The 16,340-nt window shown below is 58.2% G+C and overlaps 2 protein-coding genes across 4 annotated transcripts in view; one reads left to right on the top strand and one right to left on the bottom strand.

Annotated features, from left to right (window-relative positions):
• Positions 1-72: 72 nt before the first annotated feature.
• On the bottom strand, positions 73-6,647 carry SLC2A6 (solute carrier family 2 member 6). Of its 3 annotated transcripts, none has more exons than XM_074609387.1 (13): positions 6,632-6,647; positions 6,297-6,429; positions 5,371-5,483; positions 4,960-5,145; positions 4,167-4,329; positions 3,865-4,071; positions 3,150-3,249; positions 2,400-2,611; positions 2,090-2,242; positions 1,628-1,736; positions 1,216-1,389; positions 778-923; positions 73-689 (listed from the first exon to the last, which is right to left on the bottom strand). In XM_074609387.1, exons 2-13 carry the CDS (start codon positions 6,378-6,380, stop codon positions 534-536), a joined length of 1,803 nt encoding a protein of 600 aa, XP_074465488.1. In that variant the 5' UTR covers positions 6,381-6,429; positions 6,632-6,647; the 3' UTR covers positions 73-533. The 3 variants fall into 3 exon arrangements, with proteins under 3 accessions (XP_074465488.1, XP_074465490.1, XP_074465491.1); XM_074609389.1 differs by having other exon boundaries at positions 73-685; XM_074609390.1 differs by lacking the exon at positions 2,090-2,242.
• Positions 5,426-16,340, top strand: part of ADAMTSL2 (ADAMTS like 2) — a 68,599-nt gene continuing 57,684 nt past the window's right edge. The window contains exon 1 of the mRNA XM_074609371.1: positions 5,426-5,491. Within this exon, the coding sequence (XP_074465472.1) occupies positions 5,463-5,491 (29 nt within the window). The 5' untranslated portion in view covers positions 5,426-5,462. The remainder of the gene's footprint in view (positions 5,492-16,340) is intronic.

Here is a 16,340-nt window from a genome sequence, read left to right as displayed (position 1 = left end):
GTCCTGGTCTGCCTCTCCCAGCCCACCCGCCTGCAGCTCCCTTCTCTGCGAATAAAGGCAACACCTTGCAGCTGGGAGGCAAAAGTGTTTTATTCTCGCAACTACATGAGGGACTTTTGCCAAAATGGCTACAGCTGTTAACTCTGTTCCAGCCGAACCCTCGGGCTCTCAGGCTGCTTTGGTGGCTGCTGAGCGAAGGACACGCGTGGTCTCTTGCCCACAGCCACGTGTTCTGTTTCCCAGGACATCTTTGTCCCCAGGCTGGCGCTGGTTGCCTGGTCCTATACCTTGGGTTGACATGTGGCCCAGAGAGCAACAGGTAGTGTTGAATGATGGGAGGAGAAGGTAAAGTTCCAGTTGGCAACTTCAGCATCCAAAGCAAGATGGTCATTGCTGCCCATTCCTCTCCTATGGCCTTTGGAGAGAGCTCCAGCCTCCACCTCCAGCAGCACAACCCTTTTCGTTTTTGTCCATTGTCCTGGTTTGAGATGCACGTGGACTGGTGGCCCAGTGCAGCTGGCAGATGGAAGCTCCTACCTCATGAAGGACCTCCGGCCAGTCCTGAAGAAGGCCTCAATCTGTTCCAGGGACCTGCCTTTGGTTTCTGGAACACAGCAGCCTGTGAATAAGACGTTCGCGGCGCAGATGATAGTGAAGAATAGGAAGGGCACCTCGAGGCCAAAGGCTTCCTGGGAAGCAGGACAGAAAGAAGACATGAGCTGGTGCAGGGAGGGTCTGAGGAGGGACTGACGGACACCTTCCTGGGGCAGTACCCACCACGACCAGGAGGAAGAACCGGGTCAGGGTGAAGGCTGTCAGCCAGCTCACAACAACGCAGAGGCCCGAGGCCACCCCGCGGGCTTTCAGAGGCAGGATCTCCGACATCAGCAACCAAGTGATGGGTCCCCAGCCCATGGCATAACCTGCAGGGAGGGAGGGGTAAGGTGAGACTGTTGAGGCCTCGAAGCCAACAGAAGAGCCCTGTGCAATCTTGCCCTGCTCCCCTGTCAATCATTATTCCCCTATTCATGCTGTCATTCCTCAAAGTGACTTCAGATGCCATCTTTCTTAGCCTTCCAGGGACAACTGCCTGCCTTCCAACTCCAACCCCAAATCTCCTTGCTCCGTATCACCCTGCCTCAGGTAAGAAACATCCCCCCAGGCTGGCACCCAGCCCTGTGCTGTGGGTCCTGGACTCCCGTTCTCTGCACCTACCCATTATGAAGAACATGGTTGCCAGGAGTGGGATGAGGGTGATGTAGTGGGTCGGCTCAGCAGGAAGGTTGGCAAAGCTCACCAGTGTCTTGTTGGCAATGGTGCCATTCTGAGAAGCTGGCACGAAGTGGATGTAGAGCCCCATGGTCAGGTTGGAGATCAACATGACACCAGCTGTGGAGATATGCAACAGCATAGTGGGATCGATGGGTGAGTGATCCCATCTGTGCCAAGCACTGAGCTCCTGGGAACGCCTCTGCTCAGGAGCTGAGCCACCACCAAAGGAAAGAGACCTCCCCTACTCCCTGCCCAAGTCCCATATGGCTGAAGTTTCCACTCCTGCACATTCGCAGAGCTCCTGGAAATCCTTAAATAAGAGCTTCCCTTGCACAACAGTGGGAGAGAGACATACCTGATACAAAAAGAAGAATCTTCCTCCCAGCTTTATCCATCGACACAGCAGCGATCACCACCGAGAACAGACGGACCAAGCCAACAAGAGCTGCATCGTACTCTGGCTTCTGCAATGGCAAAAGCAGTGGGGACGCTGAGATGGGAGAGCCAGGGACAGGGCAGGTTCCTACCTGCGTTGCCTTGACTCTGGCTGATGACTTTGTCAAAGCTATCCGCCCATAGCAAGAGACGGGAGAAGAGCCTGAAGCTCAGAGGATGAGAGCGGGGAGACAGTAGGGCCAGTCCTGCTCCCCGTCCTCATGCAGCCTTTTGCAGGGCAAGTGCTTGGCAATTGCTGACAACCAGGTGCTTTAAAAAAGGCTTCAAAGTTGGGGTCTTAGAGCTGCAGGGGATTTGGAGCATTGGGCAGCCATCACTGAAGACAGAGCCATCCGACCGTGGGCTGGAACCCAGGGCTCACCAGGATGACAGATGTTTTCTTGAATATTGACTGCAGGTACACAAGGACACAGGTGACACCAGAGAGTTGCTGCAGGAACCTCATCCCCACCGCAATCAGGAGGGGCTTGTAAATGAAGGGGTCCTTGATCTCGGCACAGGAAACCCGCCGGTTCTGGAGGGGACAAAGCCAGAAAGCTGAGGCGTTACCACCTCTGGGCACCACCACAGCACCCAAAAGATGGCTCAGGAGTTGCACAAAGGAGCCTGGATTTTGCAGTTTTCACGTTACATCTGCCCCGTGCTGGAGGTGAGCCCCGTCCCCTCCTCACCTGCTTCCTCACGCTGTCCTTGATCTGCTCATACTCCCGGGCGTAGTCCGTGTCCCTGCCCCGCAGCCAGCACAGTGACCTCAGGGCCTCGTCATCCTTCCCCTGGGAGAGCAGGAACCGGGGCGAGTTGGGCATGAAGCAGAGCAGGACAATCATGGCGAGCACGGGCACCTCCCCTGCGACGGCCAGCCAGCGCCACTCCAGGACCAGCCCTGCCGGAGCAGCACGGTTAGGAGAGGAGTCCTGGCCTTGCCTCCACGTGGGCGCCCCAGCAGTGGAGATTTAATAAATCCACGGGGGAAAATTCCCAAAAACTAGAGACAGATTTTTCTGTGTTTTTCTCCCAGCAAAGAAGCATTTTCAGCTGTTGTTCAACACGGGTAAATCCCAGCGAGCTCCCCCAAATCTTAGAGGATCCAGCAAGACCCTGCAGCGACCAGGGCACATGCTGGCAGGAGACGCGCACGCAGTCCATCGCGTGCTGCCCTTCAGACCTGACGAAACCTTGGCAGGACCCGGTTCTGCAGGCGTGGTGATGGCCACGGGTCCGTGCAGGTTACGGATTTACCCCTCTAAGGGTGGGTTATGCACAGGTGATCCTGTCCAGACCCCCTTTGCACACCCATGGTGGTGGTTGTGAGCTAGCCGCAAGGGGACGGAATCCATCAACTTGCTGAGAAGGTTGTTTAAAATAAACTCCCCTAAGGCCTTGCTGAGGGTTTCCTGCCCTCCGAACACCGAGATACTTGCCCAGCGCGTACAGGACGAGGGAGCCCAGCACTGCCATGATCTGAGGACAGGCGCCCAGCATGCCTCTGACCCCGGGGTGGGAGATCTCTGAGATGTAGACCTGGAGCGGGACAACACACGCTTAACCGAGCTGCAATATACAGCTGTCACCACCCAAACCTGTCCTCTGTCACCTCGCAGTCATCCACTGCAGCCAGGGGAACCCCGAACTGCTGAGAAACTTCCTCTCGGGGTGGAAACCTGGCCAGTCCAGCAGCGTGAGCTGGTCCTGGTGGGAGGAGAGGACAACCTTGCAGGCACCACTGCTTCCCTCCCTCACCCCAGTGTGGGAGAAGTGCTCCAGCGGCACGGTCAGCCTCCCATTACTGGAAAGACATGCCCCGGGGTTACTCAATTGCTGCCTTCCCCTCTGCGTGCAACGTGCGGTCCGCATTCGGTAAACGTGGGAGGAAATAACTGTGGGGTGGAACAGGGCAGGGATCGAGGACCTGTCTTCCCTTTTCTGCAGGCAAGAAAGTCCAGCACCACGGGGGCAGCTCGGGCTGGCTGTGCCAGGGCCGTTAACCCAGTGCATCCTCCCCATTCCCAACCACGACCAGCCCTGGAGCTCTGCTGGTGCCTCCAAAAAGCAGCGGGATGCCCCAGGCTCAACTACAGAACCACCCCGTCTCCCGCCCTGCAAATCCCTGGCAAACTCCTTCCCAGGGCACGTTACCGGGATGGAGGCGGACGTCACGCCGCCGGCGTAGCCCGTCAGCACGCGTCCCAGCAGCAGCATCCCGATCCCCTGGGCGCCGGCCATCAGCGCATATCCCACGACGGAGGGCAGCGCCGAGAACATGATGCTCAGCTTGCGTCCCAGGCGGTCATTGAGGAGCATGGCGCTGAGCCCCCCCGCCGCCGCTCCCAGCGTGAACACTGACTGTGGGGAGACGCGGAGAGGGGCCTCGGTGGGTCCGGGCTCCCCCCGTCCACCCTCTGTCCCCGGCCCCCGGCAGGGACAACCCCGCTCCTTACCCCGAACCAGGATGCTGTGTACTGGTCCAGCCTCAGCGCAGGGCTGGGGTGAGCCTCCAGGGCGGGGATGACGGGCGAGGGGTAAACCAGGGCGAAGCCGAAACTGAAATTCCCCAGGACAGCGGCAAACACAGCCAGGTAGAGCCGCTTGTTGTGGAGGCTCCTGAAGGAGGGAGCAACCAAGAAGGACGTGTTGGGTGCTCTTATCGCACCCGCCAGAAACGTTAACTCTATCTCGTGGCTTCCCCCAGCCTTCACCAAGGCTCTCGTGACACCCACGGGGCGGGGGGGGGGATTTTCCCCGGGAACGGCCCTGCAGAGCCCCCGGCTGCTGGGATTTCTCCCAGCAGAGCAGCAGCCGCTCCTGCCCTGTGGTGGGGGGCGAGAGCCTGCCCCCCGCCCCGGGCACCGCCGATGTTTCCTCTGCGCCGGGCGGTTTTCAGCAGGTTGAACAAACCGAGAAAAGCAGAAGCCGGAGCTGGGCGGCACCACGGACCCAGCCGGCAGCTGGCTCGTCTCAGCGGAGCAGGGAGGGGGCTCCATTCAAGACCCCCGTGCCCCCAGCAGGATCTTATGCTCCCACAAGAGTTGGATGCCCAAACGCGCGTGCACCCACAGCTCTGCCAGGCGGGCTCGTCCAGCACCGCGCGCCCTGGGCAGGATGAGACCCCGTCTCAAGGCAACTCGGGACTGACAGCAGCGTGAAGCCGCTCTCCCGCCAGTCCCCCCAGCCCAGCGCTCCCGGGATGGGGGGCACAGCCCACCCCGCAGCCAGTCCCAGCCCGGCCCTTACCGCAGGTACTCCTTGTCGAGCCTCTGGACAGCCCTCTCGGGGAAGGTCTGATATGAGAAGCTCGTCTTCCTCACGAGGGGCTCCCGGGCGCTCGGCTCCATGGCCATGCCGTGGCCGGTGCCCGTCCGCTGCTGCGCCTGGGTGCGGATGCTGGGGGCTGCCTCGGGGACGGGGAGGAAGAAGCAGCTGAAAGCGAAAGGGGAGAGGCTGCCCCGGCGTTGCCTAATCAGAGAAATCTGTGCCTCGTGGGCTTGCGCCCAGCCGGCCTCTGGGGAGGAAACTGGTGGGGCCAGAAAACCAGCAGACAAACAGCCACGGGGAAACGACGGTGCCCTTCGCCCCGCGCCTGCCCAGGTCTTGTCCCTCCCTGACCCCATCGACACCAAAACCCATCTCTGCAGCGGCACTTACAGGGATGATCCTTGCAGAAACTGTTCCCACTGGCAGAAACGTCCCCTTGCCAAGGCCGCGTCTCTCCCCTCAAGGCACTGGTTCCCGTTGGAATGGCTAAACGCTGCTTCTTTCTACAAGGGTAAATTGCGTCTGCGTGAGCCTCCACAGCCACCCTGGGGAAGGGTTTTCAACACAGACCAGAGCCGAGGAAGAGGAAGGAGAGGAAACAAGAGGGAGGTGAACATGGAGGGGGCACAGGGAGCAGGTGAGGGGGTTGGAGAGTGCTGATGAGGATGGAAAAGGGGAGGGTGGCATCCCTGCTTCATTGGGTGCAGCTGCTGGAGACCCCGGGCTGCCTATGGGTGCCTTTGTCCTCTCACTCTGACCCTTCCAACCCCACGGGGCTCAGGGGGCAGCGTTGTGCCGGGCCATCTGCAGGTCCTGGGGGGCTGCAAGGGACAAACTCACCCTGTAGGAAAGCGAGGGGAGATATACCTCCTGGCTTTGTACTTGGATTTAATTAGCAAAAGATGTCTTTCCTTAAACTATTGTAGTGCTGCTCTTGTTTCCATCATTCACCTTAGTCCCTGGGGCTTTTGTGACCACCCGGGTGGTTTCTGCACCCCCAAGCCTGCCTGGGGGCCCACGTGACGCTTTGGTGTCAGCCAGGAGCTGTTATGTTCTTCCCTCCGTGCAATCTGGTTCCCCTTCTGCAACCACCAAGCGCCGCATTTAGTGTCTGATCAATGCTGGGGATTTACAGCTGACTCAGGCACTCGGGGCTGTGATTGCGGGAAGAAAGGTCACGGAGCAAGGGGACGCCGGGGTGGGTGTCAGGCCAGCCCACCCAAAAAAAAATAAATAATTCCAGTGCTACGTTGGTCCCCCTGGAGCTGGTCCCTGCACCCTGGGCACCCCCTCCATCAGCAAATACCACCGGTCACCTCCCTCGTGTGCGTTTTGCTCCGTGCCTCCGGGCTGGCAGTGCCTGTTCGGTCCCACGGTGGCAACGCTCCATGCAAGGTCATGGTCCTGCATGGGGCAGCAGGGGCTGGGGAGCATCGCTGCCGTTTGCACCTTGCAGACCAAGGAAAACCTACAAATGAGCGGCCTTAGGGAATTTGAAGAGGAAGGATGCTGCAAATTCACGCAGGGAATTTGCAGCATCCTTCCTCTTCAAATTCCCTAAGGCTGCTCATTGAGAAAGTTATTCTTTATCCCCCCTGCCCTTCCCAAGCCTCAGCTTTCCCCCCTCCCCCCTCAAACCAGGTATACTGACTCTCTACAATACAATATTTGCCACATTCCACCCCAAAGCAGCTGCCTTTCAGCACTATGAGTTAAAAAAAAGGACCCCCAGAACAGCGATGCTGTAGTGGAGGGAGGGCAGGCTGGGGGTGGAGGGCTTTAGGGTGATGCTGGTGGGGCTGGTCCAGGTGAAAAGTGGCTGCAGGTGCTGAGCAGGATGGGACTCACTGGGGAATGTGGCTGCAAGGTCTTCAGGGGTTGAGGCTTCTGCAAGGTAAGAGCTTGCCTTTTCTCTTTTTCCTCCGTGGTTCTTGTTTTTGCGATAAATATCTCGAGCGAGGAAGAAGCTGTGGGCTTGCCGGTTGGTTATCTCTGGCTCGTTCCATCATGGAGCTGCTTGGCTGCTGGTTCTTTTTGGGACGGTGGTGGGGCTGAGGGTGCTGCCCTGTGCAGGGTCACACTAGCTCTCTGCTTGTGTCTCTTGGAGGGGTTTGCGTGCTGGGTGTGGGTCCCTGCTGAGAGCCAAGGTGTGAACCCTGGGCTGTCGTGTGCCTGGGGGCGAGGGGGAGAAAGGCTTCTGTGCCTGTTGGTGGGTCTGCTGTCTGGGCATCCTTTGGATGGTCGCATCCTTCAAAGATGAGGGCTGGGAGCTTCCCATTTGCAGAGGCCAACGCAGAAGCAGGGAGAAACGTTGTGCCCTGGCAGGGTGTGGGGAATGGGTGGCAGCGCTGGGCGCTGACCTGGCTGCGTGGTTTGGTGGCTTGGAGAGGGAGAAGGTGACTCGGAGCTGGCTGCCACGCGAAGTGGCCGTCTGTGCGCTGCAACGTCTCTCGCTAATTCATCTCCCCCCTTTCGTTTGTATTTGGAGACCAATGCACCCTGTAGTGAGGGGCTGCAGAAAGCAGGATCTGCATCTCTCCTTTCTCCAGGGCTTTGTGCTCTCTCAGGAGCCGGGGTGCCGAGCCCCAGGCCCTGGCAGCTCCTTGGGGCTGGGCTGTGCTTGGGGGCACAGGCTGGGGGCTGGGTGGCTGGGGACAGCCTGCTGTAGCCCCTGGGACCTGGGACCTTCTCTGCTGCTTCAGTGGGGTGAGCCCGGCCGTGCTGGTGCAGCCAGCATGGGGGTACACCGGGCTGGAGCCCCGAGTGCCACCTCCTGCCCCGAAGGAGGTCTACTTTAATTCTCATGCCTCTGGCTAAAAAGCAGCTATTAACTGAAGAGTCATCAAGCCCCTAACTGTGCAGTAGCTGGTTTTGCTGTATATATGTGATAATTTAATGACGCAGGTTTTTCCTCAAATAGCCCGGTTTGCGGGAGGCTTGCGGGAGGGAGCAGGGCGATGCAGCGAGGGCTGGCAGCGGCCGCTGCGTTTCCTGGGCTGGGAGCGGCGTGAGGATGGGGCCGGGGCTGGGAACCCGCTGCGGGCTGGGGCACCTCCTGGGCACGTGGCCACTGCGTGTGCTTGCCACAGACCTCGCAGAAGGACACGGTGTCTCTCCTAAACCTGAAACCACTTGGACATGGGACAGAGAGGGGTGTTCAACCCAACCTCCCTCCCCTTACACTTTTGTGGAAAAAAAAGTCCATTGTAGGGGAGCTGTGAGCCGCAGCCGTCGGATCTCCCTGAGACGCGAAGGGTTATCCAGTTTCTGTGCAGATTTGTCAACTGCTTCAAACAGGAAATTACTTCGTGTCTTGAAAAACCTCCAAGCACCTGTAACGCCGGGGAGTGCGGGGGAGCCGGCGCCCGCGCTGCTCTCGGCTCGGGGAGCCGGGGCTGAGCCCCTGGGCAAGTCTGTCCCTTGGTGACAGGGGGACGGTGTCCCCCGGAGGGAAGGGGGTCCCTCAGCCATGGTGTAACAGGTCCCCGCGCTCGCTTTGGCTGAGCACCACATCCTCGCTCTGCCCTCCATGGTTTCTTTCTAAGCGTGCAGTCTTGGTAAGGAATAAAGCACCCACCACCCCGTCCCCGCTCCGCATCTCCGTGGGGACTCTCCTGACTTGCTGTAGGTCCTACCAAAACACGCAAGGGGAGGAGAAGGTGGAAGAAAATGGTATCAGCGGTGTCTCCGGTGGGCTGTGCTTGGCCATCGGCACGGGGAAGGGGCTTCTGTCCCCCTCCCCGCCTCTGCGGCAAGTAAGGGCGCTCCAGGCCCTCGAGGGTGAACTGGGGAGGAAGGAGGCGCCCGCTTTGGGAAAGCGGCAGACCAACCCGTGGCCGATAAAAGGGCAATCTGGTTTTGCTGAGAGCTGTTGGCTGCCTCTGCCAGAGTGATGCATTTCTCCGGCTCAATAGGACCTTCCTCCCCCTCTGACAGCTGTGCAATAGATCATGAACATATGCAAAAAAATAAACTGCATCAAAGCCACTTGGCAACTTAACTAACCCAATTCATAAATTAATTTCTATTCCTCTTGTAAGGGAGAAATCAGTCACTCCTCAAGGCTATTCGTCTCTATTGCTCATCTGGCCACATCCTTTCATAAATCTTCCCCGTAAGCCTGCCCTGGTGATTGCTGGGTCAGGATGCCGCGATGCTCAGGGGCAGCCCCGGGGCTGGTTTGCCCTGCGCTGGGGCAGGGTTGCTTCTCTCTGCGTCGCCCGCGTCCCGTAAGGCTGTAGCAGAGCTGGTGCTTTGCAGCAGGGTGCTGCTCTGTGGGTGATTCCTGGGGAGCGCGTGGTCCCCGTCGGGGTGGTGCAGAGGTGTGATGGTGAACCAGCTCCTCACAAAACGCTGGCAAACAGCGTGTGCTGGGTTTCCAGAGCCGCTCAGGGCGCAGATGGTGGCTGCAGGGTGCTGGGGGCACGCGGAGGGAAGGTGGGTGCCCGGTGGGGGTTGGTACTGGGGTGGGTGCACCCCTGTGGCGTGGAGCTTGTAGACCTGGGGGAGCCTGAGCCCAGGAGGCAGCTACGGCTGCTCCCCCTGCAGCTTTCCAGGACCCCACGGCTTTGCAAAGCGCTGCCTTGCACCCCCGGCTCCAGACGGGCATCGTTGCCGGAGCCCAGATTAACTTTTCCAACCAGGCAGACAGAATTCAGCTCTTCCCGGCTGCATCCCTTGCCCCGGCTCCCCCCTCACAGAAAAAAATCACCACCTTTTCAGGCTGCCATCTGTTTATTTTGTTGGACTCGGAACTTGCTGAAATGTCTTTCGATGGATGAAGCAACGCAGAGTAGAAGAACAGAGCCTGGCAGGCTGCATGGTGAGTGGAAAATAGTTTTTTGGGACTTTCTGGAGTTTGAAGGCCCGATGATGGATGTGCATGCGAGGGATGGTAATGGCTTTGTAAGTATCAAAACACAGAGCAAAAGAATAACTCTGCCGAATAGACTGAGAAACGTTCGTCGGACGGGATCCGCTCCGCCACGGGCGAGGGCAGCGGCGCTGGATGGTGGAGTGCTGTGGGGCGCGGGAGCAGAGGCTTGTATTGGTTTAATGTATTGCAAAAAAAGGTACAAGTCTTGAAAAAAATATTAGATACTCGCTCTGAATGTGTTGGAAAAGGCTGTGTCTTGCCTCAAAATGAATCTCAAGGAGAGCCGTGGTGTTTGCAGGCATCCGTCCGAGGGCCTCGCAGCCGCCCGTGGGTCTGACCCGCTGGGCAGAGCTGCCGGTCCCTGTGCCCCCTGGCTCCCCTCTCGCTGCCTTCTCCCTCTGCTTCTGCCGTCCAGACCTACTGACAAAAGTGATGGCTTTATGTGGAAATTTTGTGGGGATAAATATTTGCCTGTCAGCAACGCTAGGTCAGAGCGTGATTTCTCATGTGCAGTTTGGAAATAACATTTCCAAACAAAATTAGAATTTCCCATTGAGGTTTGTTGTTGTTGTTTTTAAGTTGAAAAAGGGTTGAATTTGGGGGGGGGGGAATGTTCCTGGTTGCCACGCAGATGGGAGACTTGTTCATCCCCCCATGCTTAGAGCAAGGGGTTTTGGTGTCCCGTTTCTGACCTGGCTAATGCAGGAGCTGGGATGAGCTGCAAGACATGTGTGTGATCTTCAGCTGGGCAGGGGATTTACCAAAAGCGGTATGGTTTTTCCTGCTTGTGGGGCTTTTTTTTCAAGTCACGTGAAATCTTGCGACCCACAACTTCCAGTGCCTGCAGGTGTAAGTGCAACAGCGTCAGTGGATGAACGGGGGATGTGGGGGCGGATCCAGTCCTTCCCATGCGATGTGGTGGCTTTGTCACTCGCTGTATCTTCTGCCGCAGCTTCTGGGTGGCCGCTGGCCTGGGCCGGTGTGTGTGAGCGGTGTCAAGGCAGCGCAGAGCCACGCTCTTCTGGAGCCCAAATTTCCCCAGGGCTGTGGTGGCCCCCAAGAGAGGGAGGGATGCGGCCAGCGGTGCTCAGAGCTGGTCCCCCGCGGTCCTTGCACCCCATAGATCTGTGTCTTGCCTTGCTGGGATGATGCGGTCGATCTTGATGCACACCTGTGCAGCGATGCTGCGTGAAAGCAGGGGCTGAGTATCCCCAAGGGTGCTGTGCTTTCGGATGGGCCAGCCTTGGAAACAGCTCGGGTTTTCCACAAATCCCAGCGGTGGGTAGGACAAGCTGGGATGCGGCTGCCTCCAGGTGGGACAAGCCCCAGTGGCTCTCGGTGCTTTTGTGCTGAGCCACAAGAGGACACTGGCTGCTGGTGGTGATGGGGGAAAACTCGGTGAGTGAGGGGTGAAAACGGGCTGCACCGCAGCGACTGCGCCAGCCGGGGTGGAAATGCAGCCGAGCTCTGCCGGGCTGTGGGGACGTCTCGGGGGCAGGCATTAGGGGCTGGATGTTGTCCCTCCGGAGACCTGATGGCTTAGGTGCCCTGCAGCCTTGGGAGGACGGTTCTGCCATCACCCGGCTCCGCTCACAACCAGAACGTAGCCACAGGGGCTAAAAATCAAATGTAAAGAACAAGCACAAGGAAGTTTCCTTTCTGAAATACCCTGTACGTCGGGAGCCACATTAAGGTACCAGCAAGGTTTTTGACACCCTGTGTTGGTTGAGAGGTGGCAAGGTAAATGAAAGCACTTCCAAGAAGAATTTTTTTAAGAAATTTTTTTTTTTTAGTGTGTCCAGTTGAACTCCATGAGCTGCTGGGACAGGCTTTGAAGTGGCGCCTGTTGCGGTGCCATAACCTGGGTTTTTTTGGGTCCCCCTTCCCTTGCCCATGGGCATTTCTGCTGGGTATTTTTGGAGTGAAGCTGCTTCTGCTTTGATGGCAAGGACTGGATTTCTTTATGCATGGGACACAAATCTCCCCCCGGATTCCTGAGAGCTGCTGCCTGCTCCTTCCTTGGCTCTGTGTGGGTTTTTCCTGTTTAATATGATTTAAAAAAAAAAAAGGGGGGGGGGGGCAAAACAAAACATATCATTTCCTTGATTTAATGTGAGCCAATTATGGCTCACAGGCTGTTAACTTCATCACCGCTTCTTCCAAGAAAGACCTTGGTAAAATAAACCACCACGCCAGCGGAGCAGAGCAGAGCTGGCAGCCGTGCTGCTGCGCCGGGACCTGCTGTCGGGCTCCGCGTGCGACCGGCAAAGCCTCGGCTCGAGCCACGGTGTTTTATCCCCCCCTCTCAGCTGGAAAAAAAACCCTAATGGCCCTGTCACACACATGCCCACTAAAATATCCGACCACTTGTTGTACATCTGCTGACGGATACCAACTGGAAAGGAGATTAGGGCTCAGACTCCCGCGCTGGGCTGTCTGCCCCTCCTAATGAGGAACAGATTGGAGCCCTCGCCGGCGCTCGAGCGCGGCACGCTGCCTCCAGCGCCCGGCAAATGGCAAAATCAGGAGGGCTGGGGCGGCCGGCGGATACCAGGGTACGGGCCAGTGTTATTAGACTGCGCTGGCAGCCAGGCACAGCCGAGGCTGGGGCTTGGGGGGACGCTGTGTGGGGCGCTGGGGGTCTGCGGTGGGGCGCTGGGGGTCTGCGATGAGGCGGTGGGACGCCGGGAGGTGGGGGGCACGCGAGTTGATGCAGGTTTGCAGGAAGGGCTGGCAGCGGGTGCTGGGGATGCTCTGTGGGATGCCGTGCTCCCCCCAAGGGGGAGCTTGTCACCGTGTTGTCCCTCCTGTGACCCCCAAATGGCAGCGACTCGCGCATCTGGAGGCAGGATCTGAGCCCTCCAACCTGGGCAGCGCTGGCTCGGGGACCTGGAGCCTGATGGTGTCCAGCCACGGTGAAATCCCACACAGTATGGGTCACCTTTTGCATGGCGTTTCCCAGCCGCTTTGCCTTGGGTAGAAAAGCGCTGGTGGCATTTAAAAGCACCTCGGGGCCGCCCCCGGGAGCGGGCAGCGCGGCCCAAGCTCTTCCCACCCTCGGCCACAGCCGTTTCCCCGGAGTTTTGCGCGCCGGCTGCGGCACCGGGACGCGCAGACCATGCGTGTGTTGGGCAGTGACTGCATCGCCGTCTCCTGAATTGCTCCAGCCCCTGGCCGGGGGCCAGTGCAGGAATGTTAACGTTTTTCTGCAGCTAATTCGGGGCTGTGGGCAGGCCCAGCGCTGCCTGCTCCCTCCCTCCCTCCCCACCGCTGGCGCTTGTTTTATTTCATGTTTCTTTTCAGTAGCAGTTGAACTGAAAATTAAGATGTGCTGGGGCCTAATTCCAAATAAAAATGCCAGTGTGTTCCCTGCGGGACCCTTGGTTTAACCTCTGAGGTGGGCAGCCCCGCCTGCGGCTCGGCCGTGGGGACACATCCCCATCCCGGGGCTGGGAGCGAGGGCAGAGGGAAACCCGGATCCTTCCCTTTGGCAAAGCGTTTTCCACCAGTGGTGGGGTGGGGGTCGCTCATGAATGACTTGTCTCACTGGGAGTTTGGGGATGGCAGCCTGCGGGATGCCCTCGCTGAGGAGGAGGATGCTCTCTCAGGTCCCATGGGATTTTCGTGCTGTCCACAATCTGCCAAGCGCCTGCCGCCGCCCGCACCCTGCGGGATAAGGGACGAGGACATGGCTGTGTCCTGTCAGGGGCTGTGACACCACGGTGTCCAGCTGCCACCGATACCTGGCCGCTGGCAGAGAAGCGCAGGAGAGGAGCAGGATTGCTGCGGTGGCCTATAAAAAGGCGAAGATGGGCTGGGATTCCCATACAAGGGGGGGACAGGAGGCAGCTGCGTCCTCGAAGCAGGAGAATAAGGAGCTTTTTATAAGCCCATTTTTGCAGGCACCTTTTAACCCGTTTATCCTGCCGACAGAAAATCTCGTGGATGAAATTTGGAGTGAAAGCAGAGACCTGAAAGCACATTTCTGCTCTGCTGGCGATCTGTTAACGGGATAATCTTGTTACAGCCACCTGTTAGTCCTGGAGTGAATCTCGAGTATTCCTGGGCAGATATTAATTTGTTTTATTGGCATAACAGTACTCTGCCCCGTGATCCTGGGGTGTCCTCCAACACCCCGGCCCTCGATTGCTTTCCTATTGAAAGTGGCACTAAATACTTTCAATTGCTCTTAAGCGAAAGGAGCTTTGAGGTTTTTTGAAGATCAGGATGCAGCAGATGGACCAGGATTTTATTCAGGGGCCATTGGCCTAAGCCCTACATGCATTAAAAAAATATCTTTACGCATCTCCACGGCCTTGAGTTTCTCTGAGTTTTGTGAAAATCTGTGGCTGGATAGAGGAGAAAAAACCCAAATACGTGTCCCTGCCATGGGGGGAGACTGTTATAGCCGGCCTGTGCCCACGTTGAGAGCCGTCTGGCCGCTGCCGTGGCTCCTTTCCCTTCCCACCAGCTTTGCTGCAGCTCCTCTGGGGTTTTTTCATTGCACATTTAAACCCAACGTGGCGTGTGTGTCCCCCCCCCCAGCCCCTGAACTCTCCCTCACCCGCCCACAGCAGGTAGGGGCAGCCCTGACCCCTCGCTCCCAAAATTCATTTCCCCTGGGAAAGCCTCCTAAGCCGGTGACACATCCCGCTGCCCCCTGGGTACCTGACGGGCGAGCCAGACCTCGCAGGAGGATGAGATGGGAAAATTTGGGAGCGAGACGAGCAGGGTTTATACGGGAGAGCGATGGGAGGTGCCATCCCTCCTCAATCCCCGATTCCTCCCAGGGGCTCCCTGGCTTTCAGGGAGCACTTTCCTGGGTGTCCGGAGCCCCTGGGGCTCTGCCCGTGTCTGGAGGAGCTCACGTGAAACCCATTAAAGGCGTAAGGAAAGGGAGCACGACGGTTGGGAATCATTTTGTTTGGGTTTCTAAAACGTGCGCATGAAAACACTGTGTGGTTTTCTGACAAATTTGAAACAGCGCTGCTCAATTCTCTCCAGCGCTGCTACTGTTGATCTAGCAGACTGTAAAGCATTTATTGGAGTTGCTTGAGGCGAACTTAAGCATCTGTGGAATAACAAGTCCAGGAAGTAATTGCATCCACAAGGAAAATATTTTTATGTATAATTCAGTGACCCATTTTATAAACATTGCGGTTCCACCTTGGACTTTTTTTTTCTTTTTTTTTCTTTTTTTTTTTTTTTTTTACATCCGCAGCCTTCCCTGTCCAAGCGTCTGAGGTTAGTGAAATATGCAGGGTTGTGTTTGGTGGCTCCGTGTTGGGTAAGGCACGGCGCTGGGCGGGAGGTACGGAGGAAAGCCCCGGAGCTGCCAGGGGAGGTGGGGGTCCGGCTCTGGAGGTGGCACCACGGCGGGGGGACGCCGGCGCTGGGCACTCCGGAGGAGCAGAGAGACAGCGTGGATTGCTCCTGCCGAGCTTGGCAGGCGCGGAGGAATTGTTTCAGGGCAAAGGCTTTTCTTTCTTCCTTAGCAAACCAGCTTTACGAGAAGATGAGTCATTTACAGCCTGGGTGGCATCACACTCGGTGCAGGGCTGTGGAGCCCGGGGGGCTCTGTGTCCAGTTTGGGGGGTTTTTTGGGGGGGTTTAATTTCCATGCAGCACAAATGCACCCCCCTGCCCCACCTTTCTCACCCGTTCGCTCTCGCGGCACAGCGCAGGTGGGAGCTGGAAGGAGCCACGGCACAAAGACGCTCTGGAGGGGACTGGAGGGTCCCCAGTGTGGCAGCCTGGGCACGGCTGGTTTGGGGACCAGCACAGACACCGGCGTTTAAATAGGCGATAGCGTAAGAACATAGACGTGCTCTAACAGGACAAAGTATTGAACAGATAAAGCTGCAAAGCACCGCATTAAAATCGCGCTTAATTGTTGGGGGGTTAATCTCGTGGGGGTTTTGTAGGTGCGCTGGCACCTTAGCCAGGGTAGAGCGTCCCCTCCTGGGGCAGGGGGTGGGATTGATGGCACGGGACCTCGCTCCCCCGGGTCTTGCTTTGTGTGCCATGGATTTGTTGGTGTCGTTATTCCTGGGGGGGAATAGGCTGACCCAGTCTGGATGGCGAACGGCACGTGGGTGCTGTGCCATGAAACCAGCTGGCATCTTGTGGATCCCCCACCCTCCCTGCGGCACCCGGGTGCCTGTGCTATGGGGGGGGACCCGTGGCCCCCCAGCAGGCAGCGAAGCTCCGGCTCCTGCCCCGCTGGCTCTCCCTGCGCACAAGGCATGGCTCCGCGCCAGGCAGCGCTGAAAACTGGAGGGCAAACCTCAAGTCGGAGGTGCCAGGCGGAGCCTGCCCTGCTGCTTCCCCTTGTTCCCGTCGCCCCCAAAGCGCCGTGCCCCGGGCGCAGCCTCCCCCCAGCCCACGGAGCGGCGATGCCGAGGGCAGCCACAGCCCCAGGGCCGGGCCCCCCTCCAGGAGGGAGAAGAAAACAAAACAAAACAGGCCTGGGAGTAAATATTAT

This window comes from Larus michahellis, chromosome 15 (genome assembly GCF_964199755.1).
Source record: "Larus michahellis chromosome 15, bLarMic1.1, whole genome shotgun sequence".
NCBI lineage: Eukaryota > Metazoa > Chordata > Aves > Charadriiformes > Laridae > Larus > Larus michahellis.
This window is presented reverse-complemented; position numbering and strand designations above follow the sequence as displayed.